Source organism: Seriola aureovittata, chromosome 6, assembly GCF_021018895.1.
Source record: "Seriola aureovittata isolate HTS-2021-v1 ecotype China chromosome 6, ASM2101889v1, whole genome shotgun sequence".
Classification (NCBI taxonomy): domain Eukaryota; kingdom Metazoa; phylum Chordata; class Actinopteri; order Carangiformes; family Carangidae; genus Seriola; species Seriola aureovittata.
The window spans coordinates 5384352-5403446 of NC_079369.1; the positions used below are offsets into that span (position 1 = coordinate 5384352).

The 19095-nt window shown below is 39.3% G+C and overlaps 1 protein-coding gene across 1 annotated transcript; it reads right to left on the minus strand.

Annotated features, from left to right (window-relative positions):
• Window positions 1-971: 971 nt before the first annotated feature.
• On the minus strand, window positions 972-4243 carry LOC130170886 (spermatogenesis-associated protein 16-like). The gene is made up of 3 exons (XM_056378583.1): window positions 4211-4243; window positions 2730-3300; window positions 972-1142 (listed from the first exon to the last, which is right to left on the minus strand). Exons 2-3 carry the CDS (start codon window positions 3246-3248, stop codon window positions 972-974), a joined length of 690 nt encoding a protein of 229 aa, XP_056234558.1. The 5' UTR covers window positions 3249-3300; window positions 4211-4243.
• Between the last annotated feature and the right edge of the window lie 14852 nt (window positions 4244-19095).

A 19095-nucleotide genomic window follows, 5' to 3' on the forward strand; every position in this document is an offset into this window, starting at 1 on the left:
ATGTGGCTTACAACTGGGTAGAAATTCAGTTTTTACCACTTCTGGCAGGCAATCAAAATGCTGACAAAACGTGCTTTCACGTAGAGCAATTGAACCAATCACAAGAGACATTGAAGGAGCCTGCTAGATTCTTAAACTTACTCTATTGTGCTTTCTTTGGAGCAGGACAGTTAAATGTTCAACACTTTTTTTTTTTAATCGATATCAGGAACTAAATGAGTGACAGTGCACATTAATTTTTGAAGCAAGTCAGGAGGTCATTCTCTGATATTCTTCAAAACCATGAATACATTCTGTAGTGCATTAAACAACATCTGGCCCTAGCTACCCATCCTCAACTGTCTGTATGTTAAAAGCTTTCTTGCTGATCAGTAGGCTCATGAACCTGGACATGAGCTGTAGAGACCCAAAGCATTTTTTGTACCAGGCTGTAAACATGTTTATTTCTGGTATTTTAATATGGGTGTCTATGGGGATTGACTCACATTTGGAAGCAGCCTTATGTGGCCGTTCGAGGAACTGCAGTTTTTTTGCACTCCCGTATTGACTATTCTTCAGCCTCAGAGGTTGCTGCTTGGTCATGACCAGGGGGCTCTTTCCCATAAATACCATCAATCTTGCATGACATGAGGTAGAACTAAAGCTAAGAGAGTAGAGCTGATGTATTTTACAAACCCCACTGTAGGTAACAGCACTATCTGTCTTCTGGCAAAGGTCAAATTTGACCATTTTTGCCCAACTACTGCTAAGGATTTAAGAAAAAGCAAAGTTGCCTCTTAATTTTTTATCCAACAGTTTGTGTTTTGATGTGTTAAGAAAAAACATCAGCTCTAGGATCATGGCTGATCTTGCACTAATTCTTGTTATTTACAGATAAACACTGGTGATGTCTTTTGTACTTGTTTTGTACCGTTTTTTCCAAAGGGAGTTACAGTGAACTAGATGTGTTGCTAAGCTATGAGCATGTGTGTTCAGCGGTCTGTTGAGTCCTCTGACCTGTGCGCATGTATGAGGGCCAGCTGTGGTTTCTTCATCCTCAGATAGCAGACAACGAGCCGCGCCTCGATGTAGCTGAAGACGAGTTCGATGTCGTTAGGATCTGCACAGTGCGTGTCCTTCAGCACATGGCCTTTAGAGGAAAGCTGGAGCAAGACAGAGACCAGGAATCAAGGGTTCGTATATGCTTGAGTCTGACTTTTACAAAAGGACATTTTTTTTGTCATGAAATTCCTCTACTACCAGGATGCCATAACACATTTCGCAATCAATCAATCAATTGCCATATTTTCTTTTTGCCCTAGATGATTACCCATGTGTAGGTGTTTGTATCAGTTTAACAATTCAAGGTTTCTACTGAATTAATAGTTGGAGAAAAGTTTTGGGGAAAAATAGCTGTTTTATCTTGATGTTTTATCTGACCAGTACGCCAAACTAAACTGACAAAAAAAAACATGTTAAACAAAGAGCTATAACTGAAATGGGATCAGGCCTAATAATCATTTGGCCTCAATTCCTTCACCTCATTAAAGAAGCAGAAACAATGGGTTTTAGCTTTGAGTGACAGTGCTGAATGAGAACAAAAGTCTGGATTTTAACAAGATAAGCAGCATTATAATTGCTTTAGCCATCTTAATGAAGACTGCTGCTATCATCTGTGCTGCCTTTGCCTCGGCTTTTTAAGCCGTAAAGTTGAAGCGTGACCATCAGAATGTCTCACTGATGTCAGCATATGGTGAATTTAAAGAGAGTGTGTATTGTCAATTAGCTGAGCAGTAGCTACTGAGGGGCAAAAGTGGTGCTGGTACCAGTTTTGGCCACAAAGACAATCCTAATTCGATTGGCACTTTTAGCCAAGAGCGCTCTGAATGTCTGGAGTGTTCTTGCTCCTATTTTATCAATGATGCTTTGGGAGCATGGGAGGCAAGAAGAACATCACACACTCATGACAAATGATCACATATAAAGTTGTTATGGCTAATGTGTTAGCAAAGAGTTTAGCAGGTTTAGCTGTCTGCTGCTGCTGGAAATGAGAGCAGTGAGAGTAAACCAAACAATGAGCTGAAAGACTCGTGTAGCACTGAAGATAACTACCAGTCAGTCATCTACCAGTGTTTGTGACTTTCGGCATTACACAGTCATTTCAGCCACTGTTTATATAAAAATATTTATCAGTGCAGATTTAATCTGACACTACCTAATTGTATTTCTTGAGGTATCTAATAGTTTGGACAAGCTGGAGACTAGCTGTCAAGGTCTTGCACATTGAAAAGATCTAACATCTCACACACACACACACACACACACACGCACACGCACACGCACACACACACACACACACACACACACTTTTGGCCTGGTTGCAAGGAAATAAAGTTTTGTATTTGGAGATCCTTATATGTTATGTATTGAATTTGTGTCACCACTCCTGGCACATGAGCCACATCTTCTTGGATGCAGTCATATTTTGCAGGCAAATGCTCTCATCTGATTCAGCTCCCAAATATGGAGCATTAAAAAGCAGATAAGCACAACAATTCTCTGCAGCAGGTGAAAGGGGGAAGGGAGCAGTGAGCAGCAACCGGCAGACTGTGATGTTGCTTTGGTTTCCCATAGCTTGAGGTGCATGAATAAAAACCCTAACAAAAAATAACAATAAATCAGCAATAATAGTAGTTTAGCTGAGGTTTTGGGGAGTGTGCATGTGTGTATTTATGCTTTTAAGGCCATACCTGCAGGGCAGTGCAGAGGGATTTAACAGCTACTGCGTATCTCCTCGTCCTGCAGTACAAGTTGGCATCTGTTAACAATGTAAACAGCTCTTTCTCAATCGGAGGCAGAAAGCTCAGATTAGGTCCAAGGCTTAATTCCCTTGATTTATGGGCCTGACTCCTTGACAGGGAGGAAGAAGACACAGTGTGGGAAGGGAGGTAGGTCTGGAGAGAGGAGGAGGAGGATGACTTGTTGAAAACAGGTAGCATCTCTTTCCCTAAAGCCAAACTGTTCTCCACATTCCAGAGTTTCTTCAAGGAGATCGACTGTTGTGGAACACAGTCAGTTTGTTTCTCTCCTTTGTCATCCTCAATGTCCTTTTTCTTTACATCCTTTTTTTCTTGGCTGATGTCACTCTGTCTCTTTAATCTTTTAACCTCTTGTCCTGTGCTCTCAGCAGGAGTGGTGGCGGGTGATGTTCGGTGGGACTTGGGTGTCTGATCCGTCTCTGGATCCGCTGTCCTCTTGTTGCATCTCATTTTTCTTTTTTCTTTCAGACTGTTGTTCTTGTGTATTCGTCGTGGAAAGAATCTGGAAAGAAACAAGTGGCATTATGAAACTCTGACTGCTAGAAATTACATTTATATACTACAACAAATAATATGGTTAAAGGAAATGTAATGCTGGCTGAGCTACGTTTTGTAGTAGCCTAACATAATAAGGAAATGATGTTCATACATCTGGCAAATCCCCAAAGTTTTGATACTTAACATATTGGCATGTATTTCATTTGTCTTCCTCCAGAGTATCTGATCTTGCATAGTGAGAACAACTTTATTAACCTTTTTGTTGTTATATTTAGGCACTGGTAGCACTTCAGTGGTTCAAATCAGGGTCTCGGTTTAACACAGAAGAAGCCTGCAGTAATTGAACAAGGGACACAACTTGTTTTACAACATTTATCCAAAACCACAATCTTAACCACTGTTTTTATTGCCTAAACTTAACCACACACATGACACTCCACTTTATATGCCTGCCATCCATTTTAACTACTTCCATGGCACTCTGGTGCACTTTATAAATATAGTACTCAATTCAGTCAAGACAAAAACACTGCCTCTGAAACCAATATTGTAATATGTGAACGTTATTGCTAGGAGACAGGGTTACATTATGGAGTCAGATTTAAGTTGTCAGTCACCGTTGGCAACCACTGAATGACCTACAGTAGCTGCAAATGGCGCTGAGACCCAACATAATGAGTTACTATTTTAATTTGTGCTGTGAACTGGAGCCTCAATATGGAGCCTCTGTTAGCTAGTCATTTATTTTGTCTGCCGACTGGTGAGACAGATCATAACTATAAGACTATCCCATCCACCAGTTGTTCTTTAGTGAACTGGACACTATTGTCAATAGCAGTGATTAGTAGAATAAAAATCATTGCATTTAAAACATTTACACTACAAATACAAGCAAAATTGTCAGATGTACTCACCTCTGCTTCACTTTAGGTGTTTGAAATGATTTGAAAAACATCAGTCAGTCGGGTTTGTGAATAAACATTCCAAAATTCCTCTTGTTCCATGCTGCCTTCTCCTCACCCATTGGGTCTCATGTTGCATGATTGAATGCACTATTGATTAAGATAGCTTCTCCACTATTGTGTTCTTTCATTAATTATTTAAAAGTTACATCTCTGGGATTTACAGAAAAACACCATATAAATATTTTAGGATACCAGTTAAGCCGTGTTTTTTGGTTTATTAGTAAGATTTTTTTGTCATGTTGGAAGGATAACTGGCCACAAGTGGGTAGGCTGAAGAAAGGTCACTTAATAACAAAATGTGACTTACAAACAGATGAAGAAGAAGTCAGAAAAGCCAAAAAGCAGGCGAAAACACAGGAACAAAAACAGAAGGACCAGGAGACACTGGAAACTGAACATGGGCAAAGCAGACCAACCAGGAGCACAGAGACTAAATACCCAAGGGATGCTGGGATAATTGGACACAGGTGAAGACAATCACAATGGCGGGACACTGGACAAAGGACAGAAAGTAAGACAAATTTCATGATAAAACAAGGAAATAAACAAAAGGTTTAACATAAAGTCCATACAGAGAGTCCTTTCAGGGCTGATCATGACAATCCATGGAAAACAATGTATTCCCTTAATGTTTTCACGTATCGTATTAGTTGTACAGTGAAGGGAATTTACATTAACCTTCGGGCAAACACCATTAACATGTGTGACACAGGTGTTATGTGTACCAGTAACTAATGTCAAATCAAGTTTTATAAAATTGTCCTAAATCCTACAGTCCACCACAGGAATCTTATCTCTCTATCTATCTATCTATCTATGTATATTAGGGGTGGGAATCTTTGAGAACCTTACAATTCAATTTGATTTAAATTCACTCAGTCACAACTCTTTATTCAATAAATAGTTAAAGGGGCAGTAGATTCAGACTCACTGTTTGCCAAACTATTCACTTCTGTTTTAAGTGTTTTAAGAAAAATATGAAATTTAACTGACTGTTAAACTAACTGATCTTGATGATGATCAACGTGTGTGGGAATACACAGCATTTAAAAAAAATTAAATAAATTTAGAAACATGTCCTCTACCTATATGTATCATTTTCTGACCACCACCACGACTATATGGATATATATTAATTTTCATCATGTTCCATCATTGCTGACAGATATAGTGTTGCACAGCTGTGGACAAATTTTCACATTAATAAAATTTGAAAAAGTTTTATTGCGTTGTGACATTGTTAGCAGAAAGTAGTGTACATGTACTCGACACAACCTTTATGCTCATTCAGGTATTTTTGAGGGCGCTATATGATGAATAAATTTTGCACTCTGAATTTTGGATGGTTGGACTGTTTGCTAGTGCTGGAGTTGGGTACTGAACTTTGCTTATGCTAGTCTCTGGGTATGACATTTTTCAGAAAAAAAATGAACCTTCATTTTGCAAAGGTAAATGATAAAGGTATAGTTTATCATTTTGGAGTCTCTGCTTGTTGCCTCACAACCTCATAGTGACAGCAAGACTCCACTGTGCCAGCCAAGTCCCTCACACTACCTCCACTAAAACCACAACTTGTCATTTTTACACTTCAGTTTATGTATGGATTTGTCATGGCACAGTACAGTAAAATGATTTGTTGTTAGGTTTAGGGGATTTAATTACCACTAAGCCTTACAGCTATACCAGTACATAACTCACACTGATGCCAACAAGAAAAAAAAGGATGCATTCCCGAGCTTAACCACAGTGAGCTTGCCTTGCTTTTGGCAGTCACTCCATATCACATCCACTGATATGATAAAAACATTCAGGACGTGTTGCCCAAAGGGTTTCACGGCCTCATAGTGTGGCATGGGCCAGCTCGCTCCTCTTTACATGTTGTCATGCGTTCACTTAGCTCAGAGTCAGTTGTAGGTTACCAAGTTTCAAAAACAGGCACAGACAGAAACTACACCAACATACTTCAGGGATTAGGGCTTTCGTTCATAGTCCATGGTCTCAACAAAATGTTTCTTGCTATCACCGTTGTCATACATTCTTAACTCTTCCCTCTCCGGTGCTCTCTGGCAAAGTCATATTAGGGAAGAACCTTCTTTGTTTGGCAACGAGTCAAGGTGACAAATGAAAACCTGTGATTGTGACAGATTAAAGATTAATTGGAAGTAGCCAGGTTTTGTTACTTTTAGAGGGTAACAGGCTCTTCTCTCTTTCGCACAGCTAAGCTAGCTGGTTGCTGGTTAACAGTCTTTGACGTTCATTAAAAGAAGACATCACAGACTGTCATACTTACATCTCATACATTTTGACAGATATGAAAGAGGAAATTCACACCTGCCATTGTGTCTAGATATGATTTTAACCTGATTAAAATTGTATCTAGTATTAATAGCCAGGGGCAAATGGAGTCTCATCTTATTCTCTGCAAGAACTCTAATAAACATACACTCACACTCACTCACTTTATTAGGAACACCTAGGTACTAGAATAGGGAAAAAATGTGATGTTATTGATTTTGACTGTGGCGTGATTGTTTGCGTCTAAGACTTTCTACAAATGCTGATCTCTCTCTCTTTTTTTTTTTTTTTTACAGAGAATTGTATGAAAGACATCACAAAACATCCAGTTCAGACGGACAGTTCTGTGGACGGAAACGCTATGTTGGTGAGAAAGGTTAAAAAAGCTTCTTAGAATGAACAACACATCCAACATCTTGTGGAATCAGTGCCATGAAGTCATTAGGTAAGGGAGGGCCTAATCAGTATCAGTATTATGTTCCTAATAAAGTTGAGTTTATATGTGTACACTCACCAAGCACTTTATTTAAATATATAAATATATAGAAGATTGGCTACACTCGCTCTTAATCTTCTCCCAGCCCTTGCCCTTTCCCTCTTACTTTGTTCGTTCATTTATTTCCCATTTCATGTAGTCATTATAATTTTCTTTTTCCTAAGTGTGAGGTCCCAGCAGAGCTTAGATAAAAATGACATTGTTGGTAAAATGTCTTTTGCCCCATCAACTGGCAGATAACGTGGTGGTTGGAGGACAATGGATAATGTTGAGCCTAAAAGCCTGCTGTTGAGATGAATCATCCTATAGTGCTTTTGGTGGTGATATATGCTTCCCTGAGTGGCAGTAATAAAAAAAAAAAGAAAAAAAAAGTAATATTTGTTTTGTCTTTGTGAGTGTGTGTGTGTGTGTGTGTGTGTGTGTGTGTGTGTGTGTGTGTGTGTGTTCAGATGGCTTGAGATTGCGTCTCTGCTGCCTTTCTTCAGACTATTGAGTGACAGCTTTTTTTCCAGGCAATCGTGCTCCTCCACAAGAGTAAGAGAGAGAGAGAGAGAGAAAGAGAGAGAGACGGAAAAAAGATGCAGAGTTGGGGAGACATGCAGACAAAGATTCACAAAGAGGCACAAAAATAGTTTTGCCATATGCCAAGTGATTTTCTTTTGTATTTACCCCCATTTTCTTCCCAATTTACTTCTACTGTATACCGCATTCCATTAGAGACCATCTCCATTAGCCTGCAGGGGCTGGACACCATATATGCCTCATCATCTCAGAGCATCTAAGAATAACACAATACCAAAAGATTACTTTTACCTGATACCCTGGGATTTTACCACTAGCAGAAAAAATTGAAATACTGAACTGCCATTTCTTTTCACTTCATTCATTCATTCATTCATAATAGCAGATTTCCAATGTAAAGTGAGTGACTTATCCATCCTGCCAACATCACTCTTCACTTCGACCTGTGTGTGCGTTTTTTATGTTGCTATTTTTCTATGTAGCTACGTAGCTAATTAGCTATGTAGGAAGATGGGTTCGTACATCATAACAAAAAAAAGTGGATAAGGAGGTTGTATTTAATTGCATCAATTCAAATATTCTAATTTGATGTGTCATAATTCACAGAAACTATATTTGGATGGAAGCTGTTTGTGATAGAAAGAATGGGAGAGTGTTACTGTGCGTGAATGTACGTGTCTGTGTGCATGTGTGCGCATGAGTGCGACTGAGGGAAAGCTGTATTTGGCAGCACAAACCACAGGAAGCACGGCTGCCATCGTGGGAACAGAGAGACGAGAAATGAAGGCGAGAGTGATAAAGTGTAGAGGTGGGAGGGAGAAAGCCAATGACAACGAGTCAAAGGAAGTTGAACTCACAGCACAATGTAGAGGAATAAAGAGAGAGAGAGAGAGAGAGAAAGAGAGAGAGAGAGATAGTGGCGGGGATGTGGATGATGGTAGTAGGTGGAAGCTCTCATGCAGCTTTGTTAGAACTTGGCCGTTGTTTTCTCTGTTGCATATAAATAGCTGTTTATATTTGTTTCATAGATTGTGCTTGCTTGTTGTTTTTAGCCGCAGGGTAGGTGGGTTGCACTGGCCTTGGCTTTGAAGACAGAGGATTGTGTGTGTGTGTGTGTGTGTGTGTGTGTGTGTGTGTGTGTGTGTGTGTGCGTGTGTGTCTCTATGTGTGTGTGTCTGTGTTTGTGTGTTTGTGTGTGTGTGTATTCTTGTTTTCCAACCAATTTAATTTTCTGACCTTAGACATGGTGACATATTTTATAAATTTATCTTGGCTAGTCATTCCTTCCTCAAGCTGTGCTATAGGTTTAGGATTTGGGTTAAGATGAAGTTTACGAAGGTAGCCAAAATAGCTTGGTCTGACTCCAGCAAGTCTGGCTGTGAGACCCATGCCAGACTTGTGATTAAAGGGGTTACTTCAGAGGTGTAGTATTGACCTTCCATAAAGTTGGAGGATGTTTTTTTTTGTTTGTTCTTTTTAAAAAGAAGAAAAGAACTGGCCACTGCTACACCAGTTTGTTTCAAGTCGCTGCCATAGGTCAAGGTTAAAAACTCTGCATCATAATCTTCACATAATGCAATGTGATATGATCTGTTTTGGTATGTTCTCTAGAGTTGTGAAGTTGGAGGAGCCAATGGTTTCAATTATTCTCCCAGTTAATGTAACAATCCTATGGGTTTATGGTATAATGATAGTAATAATATTCACTTTTATGGCAACTATTAAAACACACAGTTTTAGAGCACCTCACATTTCTACACACATTTTTCAAATACAAGTATATACTGTATACATACATACATATGTACATACATAATCTACATACACCCATACACATAAATTAAAGCACACAAGCAAAATAAACAAAACTTATGGCAAACATAGAGTATTTATAAAAAGGCTAACCTAAATGAGTTTTCAGCAGCCTTTTGAAACAAACCACAGATTCAGCAGATCTGATAGAAAGGGGGAAGGCTGTTCCAAGGTTTAGAAGCTACAGCCTTAAAAACATAATCACCTTTGGATTTAAAATAGGAACAGAGAACAGGTAAAAGTCAGTGATCAGATGATTATTGAGGCCGACCGCTTTAGAGAAGGGCTCAACATCTCTGCCATATAAGCAGGCCATGTAGGACCTTATATGTAATTAATAAAATTGAATTCTATATCTTATTGGAAGACAATTGAGGGAGGCAAGAACTGTGAGTGATGTGAGACTGACAACTAGTTTTTGCTGACATCCTAGCTGAAGATGGGCTAGAGAGGACAGAGCCTGCAAGTAAAGAGGGAGTTGCAATAATCTAAATGAGAACTGCTGCCAATGACTTCCATGTTTTTGGCTAATAGTATAGGTTTGATTTTAGCAATATTTCTCAATTGAAAGCTACTAGATAGAATGAGCTTGGTAATATAAGATTCAAAGTTGAAAACAGATAATGTGACCAACTGCTTTTATACTTCAAAGGGTTGACACCTTCAAAATCCAATTTATAGATATATGAATTGGACAAAAAAGTAGACTGTGCAGAGCAGTTGCCGTATACATTCTCTCCATTAGGAGGAGACAATAGCAAAGTGTTAAACTCTGATAAAGGAGGAGAGTCTGCAACTCACAGACACACACACACACACACACACACACACACACACACATGCTCATGCACAACACCTGCATAAGAGCCACATCAAAATATAACATAAGTGAATGTAAACTTGGTGGAATTGCCCTTTAACACCATAATCAGCACTAAGTAAACTTATCCAGCTCTAGGTGCTGAAACTGGCCAAAGCTGCCAATGATTTTCAACCCATTGCAGTCCAAGTGTGCGCCCCCCAATGTTAATCTAGCAGCCATATATGAGCTAGAGCTGGCTCACGTTTGGACTTCTGGTGCGAGAGCACAGCTGAGCGTGTTGGAACTCAGCCACAATCAGATTAGTCTGGCTGGCAGGGAACGTTCAGAGGCTCAACGCAAATATGTACCTGGGGAAACAAAAACCTATTAGAGAAGCAGCATTTAATGGCTCTTTCCTTGAAATGCTTATCCTGTCTTTATAATAATAGTTGTATACTGTTATCCTGTTTGTTAAGTGACTTTAGGAGGCTTTACCTGCTAACAGCCCTTATGGTTGAGGTTGATGGAGAAGCTGTGAATAATACTACTGTGTCTGGCTGCATCTCTCTTGTTATGCATTGTCTGAGAATGAATCACCAGTAACAAGCAGGATTTGGGGAAAGGGAGAGACAGTAAGAGGAATATAGGCAGAGAGGGAGGGAGAGTTGTCATTGGTAAGAGAGCGCTGTTGTTATTGTTAAGTAGTATGCTTACTTGCGTTACACAAAAAGTAGCACTTCACAGAGGTGAAGGCCTTTTATTTTCACTCCATCTCTTTTTTTCTATTGCTCCGTCAGCAGTAATGAAAAGCACAGATCCATGTGCAATCCATATGTCACTCATCAGGAGGATGAGAGAAAAGGATAGACGAGGAGAGAGAGAGAACTCCGCTGGAATATTACTGCTTGTAATGTGTTGCTTCTAATTTGATGCTGTCACTTACAAGCTTACAGTAACGTAAACTACATTTTCTCTAATTGGCCCACTGCAATTTGAAGTGTTTACCCAAATATCTTTATGCTGCACTGTAGTCGTTAACATACTACATACTAATATTTAACACCAAATCCTCAAGCTGGACCTGAGTTTGCTGACTCACCATTGTCACTGAGCAAATCAAGAGCTTTTATCAGTGGAAATCCCCTTATTGGCTACTGAAAGCACCATTAATTGTGACTGGTTGAAGACTACTGGACAATGAAAATCACAGTTATTTTGCAATTACTAATAAATCTCATAAATACCCTTTGTTTTTCACTAAACTAAATTAAATATCTCAAAGAAGCCAACACACTGATCATATTTACAACCTATGACTAATCAGAGGACAGCTAGAAGGAGCACTATAACATCATGAGACTTAAAAGCCTCAATAATCAATTGCTTTGTCCACTTGGGGGCAGCACGGCAAGATGTAAACACAACATATCCGCCATATTTCAAACTCTTCAACTGCTTTTCATTCAAATTTTAAAACAGAGGAGCTGGTCTCTGTTTTTAACCATAATTGTCAGTATGTCCTGGATTCTGTTGCTCCTTATAAGGTTAGAAAGTCAAACAAAGCACTCCGGCCTTGGCTAACACAATCCACACTGGACTTAAAGAGGGACTGTAGAAGAAAAGAATGGAAATGGAAGAAAACTGGTTTATAAGTATTTTTCGAAATCTGGAAAAATGCAAAAGGCAGTTAAAGAAGCAAGAGTGTCATTTTATTCTAATGCGATTTCAGCCAATCTTTCAAACCCCAGAATTTAATTTAAGGTTTTAGAATCTGTCACCTAGCTGCTGTCAAAGACCGTCTCAGTGATATTAACTGCTGGATGGCTGAAAACTTCCGCCAACTGAATCACTCAAAATCAGAAGTAATACTGTTCAATCTACAAAGCCCCACCCATTTCATGGAGAACAGCCTTGGTGCTCTACCCACAAACATCAAACCCACTTCCTGGAACTTAGGAGTGATATTTGATTACAACCTCAGCTTTGAGTCACACATGAGACAGGTTGTCAGTTATGCAGTCAATCAATTACGCACCATCTCCAAAATCAAACAAATTCTCTACAAATCAGACCTTGAAAGAATCATCCACGCCTACATTTTCTCCAGGCTTGATTATTGCAACTCTCTCCTTTCCGGAATTACCCATGAAGCACTGTCTCGCCTCCAACTAGTTCAAATTGCAGCAGCTAGGCTTTTGACTGGTTTTAACAGACAACATCACATAACTCCAATCTTAGCTTACCTATACTGGCTTCCTGACTTGCTTTTATGTGATGTTGTCTTCTTATTGTCTTTCTATCATCTTTTTTATTTTTTATCCCATCATATCTTTTTTTTATTACTCTTTTAATTGCTTTAATTCCCTAACATCCTCTATTTCTTTGTATTGTTTTTATTTCCTTTTATTGTTTTTATGGCTTTCATCTATCCTTATTAACTTTATTTTATTTCATTATTGCTTTATCTCTTTACAAATGTTTTAGTCTGTTTCTATTGTTTCTATTTCCTTTCACTTTATCACTTCTTCACCTTATTTTATTGTTACTTACTGCTTTTACCCCTTTATGACCTTATTTGTATTCATTATTTTTTATTTAATTCTGTTGCTTTATGCTGTTTTAGTGCATATACCCCCTTTTATTATTTCTAACCCCTTTAATTGCTTACATCATCTTACATCTTACTTTGGTCCTCCTGGTCTCAATTTATGTTGTTGGGTTCTTGTATTGCTTGGGTTGCTTGCCTGGGTCCTTATGGGTTTATATGTCATTGCTGTTTGAGTTTTCCTGCTATTGTGTTGCTTGTGTTGCTTGCTTGGGTTCTCGTGGGGTTATATGTCGCTGTTGTTGTTTGGGTTCTTCTGCCATTGTTCTCTTGTATGTTTTTGGTTTTGAGTCAAAACACTTTGTAAACTCTTGTTTTTAAAGGTGCTATATAGATAAAGGAGTTATTATTATTATCATTATTATTATTAATATCATTATTATATCACTTTACAGTATGTCACTTGTGAAAACCAAACTGCAAGACCTTTGAAGCAGGCACTAAACTGCATTTGGGTTGTCAAGATAATGGCTGAAACTCCCACAGGCTGTGGGAGTTGCCTGAGGCATTACAGCACCTGGTGGCCTCGTCATGCTCAGTCTGGCTGTACCGTTTAGATGTGTTTAACACACCCGCTGACTCGCTCTTGATCCCGCCCTGTTCTAAGGCCTCAGGTGCCTTTCATGTGAGATCCTGGAGGCAGGTAGTGCAGTAATCGGATGTGTGTCATGCTGAAACTCTATTTGAGCTGATGAGATGAGAAAAAAACTAACTTCAGGTGATTATAGTAAAGACTTTTCTTAACACTGACAAGTGCTAATAAACATGTTTTTTACACTTCACCAGGCTTAGGAAAACCCGTAATGCACCAAACGTTTAAATATGGACACACAGTTTGTGTAGTACTTGGCAAGGGCAAACAGGTTTACAAAATAGGCTTGACCATCACTAAGTGGATTTCCATCCACCTGCTTTTATGTGCATTTTTAATTTGCACATAAAAAAACTAGGTGGAACCTGCCACTATTGGACAGTCCACAGTGAAGAGGCAGACGGGAAACAAGGACAGAGAGAGAAGAATTGAACCATTGACATTGTGATTAAGTTGAATGTCCTGTAACCAAGGTGCTCTGGAAATGCCAAAAATGTAAAAATTTAAAGTTTTTTATGCTTGGGTGAGATAGACTGATGTGTGTGACCTGAGGAGACTGTAACATTCTTCAAATTAATGAAGCAAACGCAAGTAGCAAACAAAGCCCATGAAGCAATGGGTATGAAGCAGTGGGTTTCTTTTGGCTCATCATTAAGGGATTCAAATTAAGTAACACTGTTCTCAATGTGCCCTTTTAGATCACTGTTGCAGGCTTCTATTGCCAGTGGCTAACATTCTGTTCTCCAACCTAATAATCAAACTGTCCTCTTCGTATGTTAATGTTTTCCAGTTAAGTCACTCATCATACCGTTCCTTTGAATGACAAGTCCCGGTGCAGTACACTTACCTGTTTTTACATCTTGTTTGGAACATAGCATATCCTTGATAAACCCAGCTGCCTTTTTAATCTTCATGTCCTGAAGATATGTCCTAAAGTCCTGTCTTTGCACAACAAATGTATGTACAAATTGCATGAGTTTCTAGGCAAGCTTCTGAACCAACTTAATTGTGTTTTTAATGGCATCCGAAAGATTGAGTCATAGCTACTGAGAGACATAGAGCAAAAAGTTGAAAATGACTGTCTTACTACATGGACCCCATTCCCACAAACCTTCTACAGGGCATATCTCCCACCATTGTACCAGTAATAATACATGTGATAAAAGCTTAATTGGCTTCAGGAATAATTTCCAACCACATTCAAACAAGCTTAGGTAACTCCTTTGCTCAAAAAGCCCTCACTTGACCCTGCTCACGTGGAAAACTATTGGCCGGTTTCACTACGTAAGTGTATAGAACAGGCGATTTTCAAGCAGGTCTCAGAATCATGTAATGACCTCCTTGATCCAAATCAGTTGGACGTCAAGAGCAGCCACTCTACTGAAAGGGCTCTGTTGTCAGTGACAGATGCCCTAAGGGCAGCTAGAGGTTTCAGCTCAGTCCTTGGTTCTTATCTCCACCACATACTGCTGTCTGTATTTTCCAACATGGGCATCTGTTCAGTGTGTCATGGCGAAGACGAGGGTCATTATCCCCAAGGATTAGTGTTGGGACTGGTACTTTTTGCTATATACACCACCTCCTTGGCTCCAATTTTCCGCACGCATGGCTTCTTATATCACTGCTATGCAGATGACACCTTACTATACCAGTCATCCCCAACAGAGGACCCCATGGTGTCTGCTGATCTCATCTCATCTCTCTGACATGGACGAAGGAATGCCACCTTTGACTAAAACTCTCTAAGACGGTGGATTGATTGGTGGGTTATGTGTTCCTCTTGTAGTCACTTATACATCCAGCCCAGAAAAACATGCTGTGTACAATAAAATACAGAAACTGGCCAGGAGCTTGAGTTAATGTTCACATCAAACATCATGGAGTTGTGGGATTTTCACCCACAACAGTCTCTCGAGCAGTGGTTCCCAACCTATGGGCTGGGGCCCACTGGTGGGCCGTGGAGGTACTGCAAGTGGGCTGACAAAGATGTCATAAAGAAAAAGTTGTCTCAAACTGGTTTGAGATGACCTGAATGTGACAATGAGTTGAGTGTAAATTTTTATATTTTTAAATTAAATGAAAATATTTATTTAGGACATCTATCCTGTGGAATATAAGAAAGATGGTTGCTGTAACATGAACACTGAACCATCAAATTAAAAATGTATGGCACATGCCAAGATGTGTGGAGGAAGAGGAGGAGGAGGAAGAGATTGTTAATAACATAAAATTAATCTCCAAGAAGTTAGTATACTATTGATTAAGACCATCAGCCCATCACTGATCAACAACAAAAAAAATGTCTCAAAGGAGTCTCAAATTCTTCCTGGCATTTGACACAGATGATTTGAACTGTTAAAAATTGGTGTCATAAAGACACACACACAGGGCTTTTCAGTCTGCTATTTAGTTACTCTGTGAAGAATTTAATGTTAACTGGAAGCAGGTAAACTTGTGAATTATCTATTTAAAATTCATTATTAACTCTCATGATATTCAATATTTTTCTTATTGTCAGTGAATCCCACAAAAAGACCAGAACCAGCGACCTACAAGTATTGCATGTGTATCCAAAGCTTGATATAAGCTTCATTGTTACATACTTTTTTCATCATGTTTATTTACTATTTTATCATTACAATGTTAATACAGTGCAAAGATGTTTACAATGACTTGATGAGTAACTCAAAATAAACCGATGAAGCTCCCAACTCCACTATCTTGTTATATTGTTTAGGTCATATTTTTACTGGGTGTGAAAATCAGCCCTCCAAAATTTGTGCCTGTGATTATAATTTACAGGCCCATTGCACTGAGAACAAAATTTATTGACTATAATCTTAATCCTGATATAATCTCCTGTACTGAGCAAGAGAGAAAGACAGAGTGACAGAAAGTGAAATCCAGGCACCGACCCCTCGGCTTCCATCATAAACCAGCACTATAAACCTAACTGTATGCCAACGCTTAATCCAATCCATATGGCATCAGATTTATCTGCAGGTAAATCAGAGCCAGGGATAAGTATCTTCTGGCTAGATTAATAGACTGCAGAGGAAAGTAAAAAAAAAGAAAAAAATAGATGAGGAAATGTTTTAGGGCCACACTTCAAAGACCTAGAGCAGTGATCAGTGTGTAAATGTGCATGTGTGTCTGTGTATGTGTGTGTGTGTGTGTGTGTGTGTGTGTGTGTGTGTGTGTGTGTGTGTGTGCGTGTGCGGATGAGAGAGATTCTCTGGAAATATTTTAGGGCCACACTTAGAAACCCTCAGTATATTCTGCTCCCAAATGACGCTGTTACATTTCAAATTAAATGAGAGGTGGGTGAGGTGGGTGTGTGTGATAAAATCCCTAGAATATATTGCCAATGATACAGCATATTTTGCCCTGGTGTGTGATGTGGGGACAAGTTGCAATGGGTGGTTTATAAAATTTAAAGTGTAACACTTTGTTGGCTTAATTGTTTGGATGCATACAGGGGCCAATCAGTGGTTTGGTGGATCAATAAAGCAGTTAACGACACACAAGGGCGCAAAGATGGTGAGCTGCCTGGGAGTGTGTATATGTGTGTGTGTGTGTGTGTGTGTGTGTGTGCTTGTGTGTGTGTGTGTGTGTGTGTGCGCGCGTGCATGTTACAGTGGGAGGTAAACGAAGACTATTCAGTCTCAGAAGGCTATGCCACTGCGGCAATGTCAGGGTTATGGATATCCAGGCCTTTGTGTGTGTTTGTTCGTGTGTGTGTGTATGTGTGCGTGTGTGTGTGTGTGTTTGTTTGGAGGTGAACTCCCCAGAGAGACTGTAATTACCAGGATGGAAAATCACCTTATATCCAGGGCACACATGCAGATTTGGACCAGTGCTCAGGCCTGTGTGGTTTGTGTTTAGACACTTATCATTGCAGTCAACATTCAACCACATTAAAATCAACACTGGACTCGCACTGTTAAACATGTATTTGCAAAGAAGCTTCATGGAAACTACAGTTGATGGTGAAAACGTGTCTTCTGTAATAGAGTGCTGCAAGAATGAGTGTTAAAACCCGGAAACAAGTTCCAAAAGTCCCAAAGGGTTTCGTTCGATGCCTGAAATAAGGTCTGTGGTTAACACAAGCTCATTTTCCCAGTTTAATGAACAACATAAAATAGTTAATACACCAGTCGGGATTTCTTTAAGCTTTTAAATGTCTTAAAAAAGGCTGGCTGCTAAAAAGTGGCTAAATGAAAGTACAGAGGTTGTCAGGGACATTAAATGTCATCACACCAAAAAAGTTTGTTATTTTAGTAAATTGTGATCTATCTGTTTCATTACTTGATATTCATGTAATAAATATACACATGTCAATTTGATGGTAATCTGCATGAGAAATAATAAAAAAAGAAAAATAATTGGTTAAGATAATTAACCGCTTATAGTGATCAGTTTGACTCAGACAGATGTGATCACTATAAGCAGTTTGTATTTACATAAATAAATCAAGGTTGTAAGGGAGAAATCAGTGAAATCAGTAATGCAGGGAATGTTTAGGTGAGAGTGGCAGAGACACGGAGCAAGCCAGCTTTGAAACTTTGCCTAACCCCACAGCCCAGCTCAACCTCATCTGTCTGATGACCTCCAGCCTGCTTGGCTGCTTCCTGAAAGGGGAGCAAGCGAGACAAGCCAAGCAGAGCAGTTAAACAGGAGGGGTCATCACACCAGGTTGAATTTCTAAAATTGCCTTTTCCATTTCCTTTGAGCAGGACAATTTGAAATCCATTCATCTTTATTGTATTGGACTGATAGCAGAAACCTCAGTGCCCCATGAAGTCACAGTGTACTGACGCTCTTCTACATCATTGCTGCAAAGTAAAAGCACTGTAGACCCAACCTCCAGTGAATAACCGCTGGAGGTCAGGGCAACAGTGCATTTGATGTGGACAATATCACTCTCAGAACTTTTAAAGGTCAAACGCACATTGTAAGGGCTTTAGTTATCATCTAGAACTCAATGACTCTTACAACAAGTTCTGTGGCTGTGGCTTTTATAAGATGCTGCTAAGTGTTTTCCATGTCCTTCAAAAAGTAGCTGTTGCCAAAAATCAAATCCTTGAGAACATATGATTTGATCATTTTACAATACCTCATCAGTTGTTGGTAGTTAAGCTTGGCCTGCGTAGATTTACATATTTTGGAGAAGTGGAGGTTGTAAACCGTCATCTGCAGTAAAAATAGGTTACACCAGGACAATATGCATGTGGGCATGAAAATTTATTTAGGACTTATATTTATAGGATAGGATATTTACGCAGCACTACATATCCTGTAATGGCTTTTATCCTGTGTGCTTATGACAAAGATCAATGGCAACTTCTGTTCTGAGGCAATAAAGTGTACATGACACCTCACTGCATTTCCCCCCTACCAGTCCTCTCCACCCCACCCGAGCATAAATATTGTCTGCTGCAAGCCAGCACAGCCAATTAACAAACTAAGTTACACCAAGAAATTACTGCATTGTTCCATTGACAAGCATTGTTTTATTAAGCCTATCAATTCAGCTTGCTCGTCTCCCTACAGTTACTGAATTTGTTTGTGGGTGCTGGGCTTGTGTGCGTTTGTCTGATTGCAGAGTAGTTTGCTTGTGAATTATAGAGCAAATTATGACTTTGCAATGCCAGACAAGGCGGTCAATTGAATGGTAAATTGAATGGTGTATTGTACACTCCTAGTAAGG

Coding starts and splice junctions, on each gene's coding strand:
- LOC130170886 (XM_056378583.1), bottom strand. CDS start 3,248: ATGAGATGCAACAAGAGGACAGCGGATCCAGAGACGGATCAGACACCC. Junction 1,143..2,729: donor CCCTCTGCACTGCCCTGCAG/GTATGGCCTTAA, acceptor GTCTTGCTCCAG/CTTTCCTCTAAAGGCCATGT.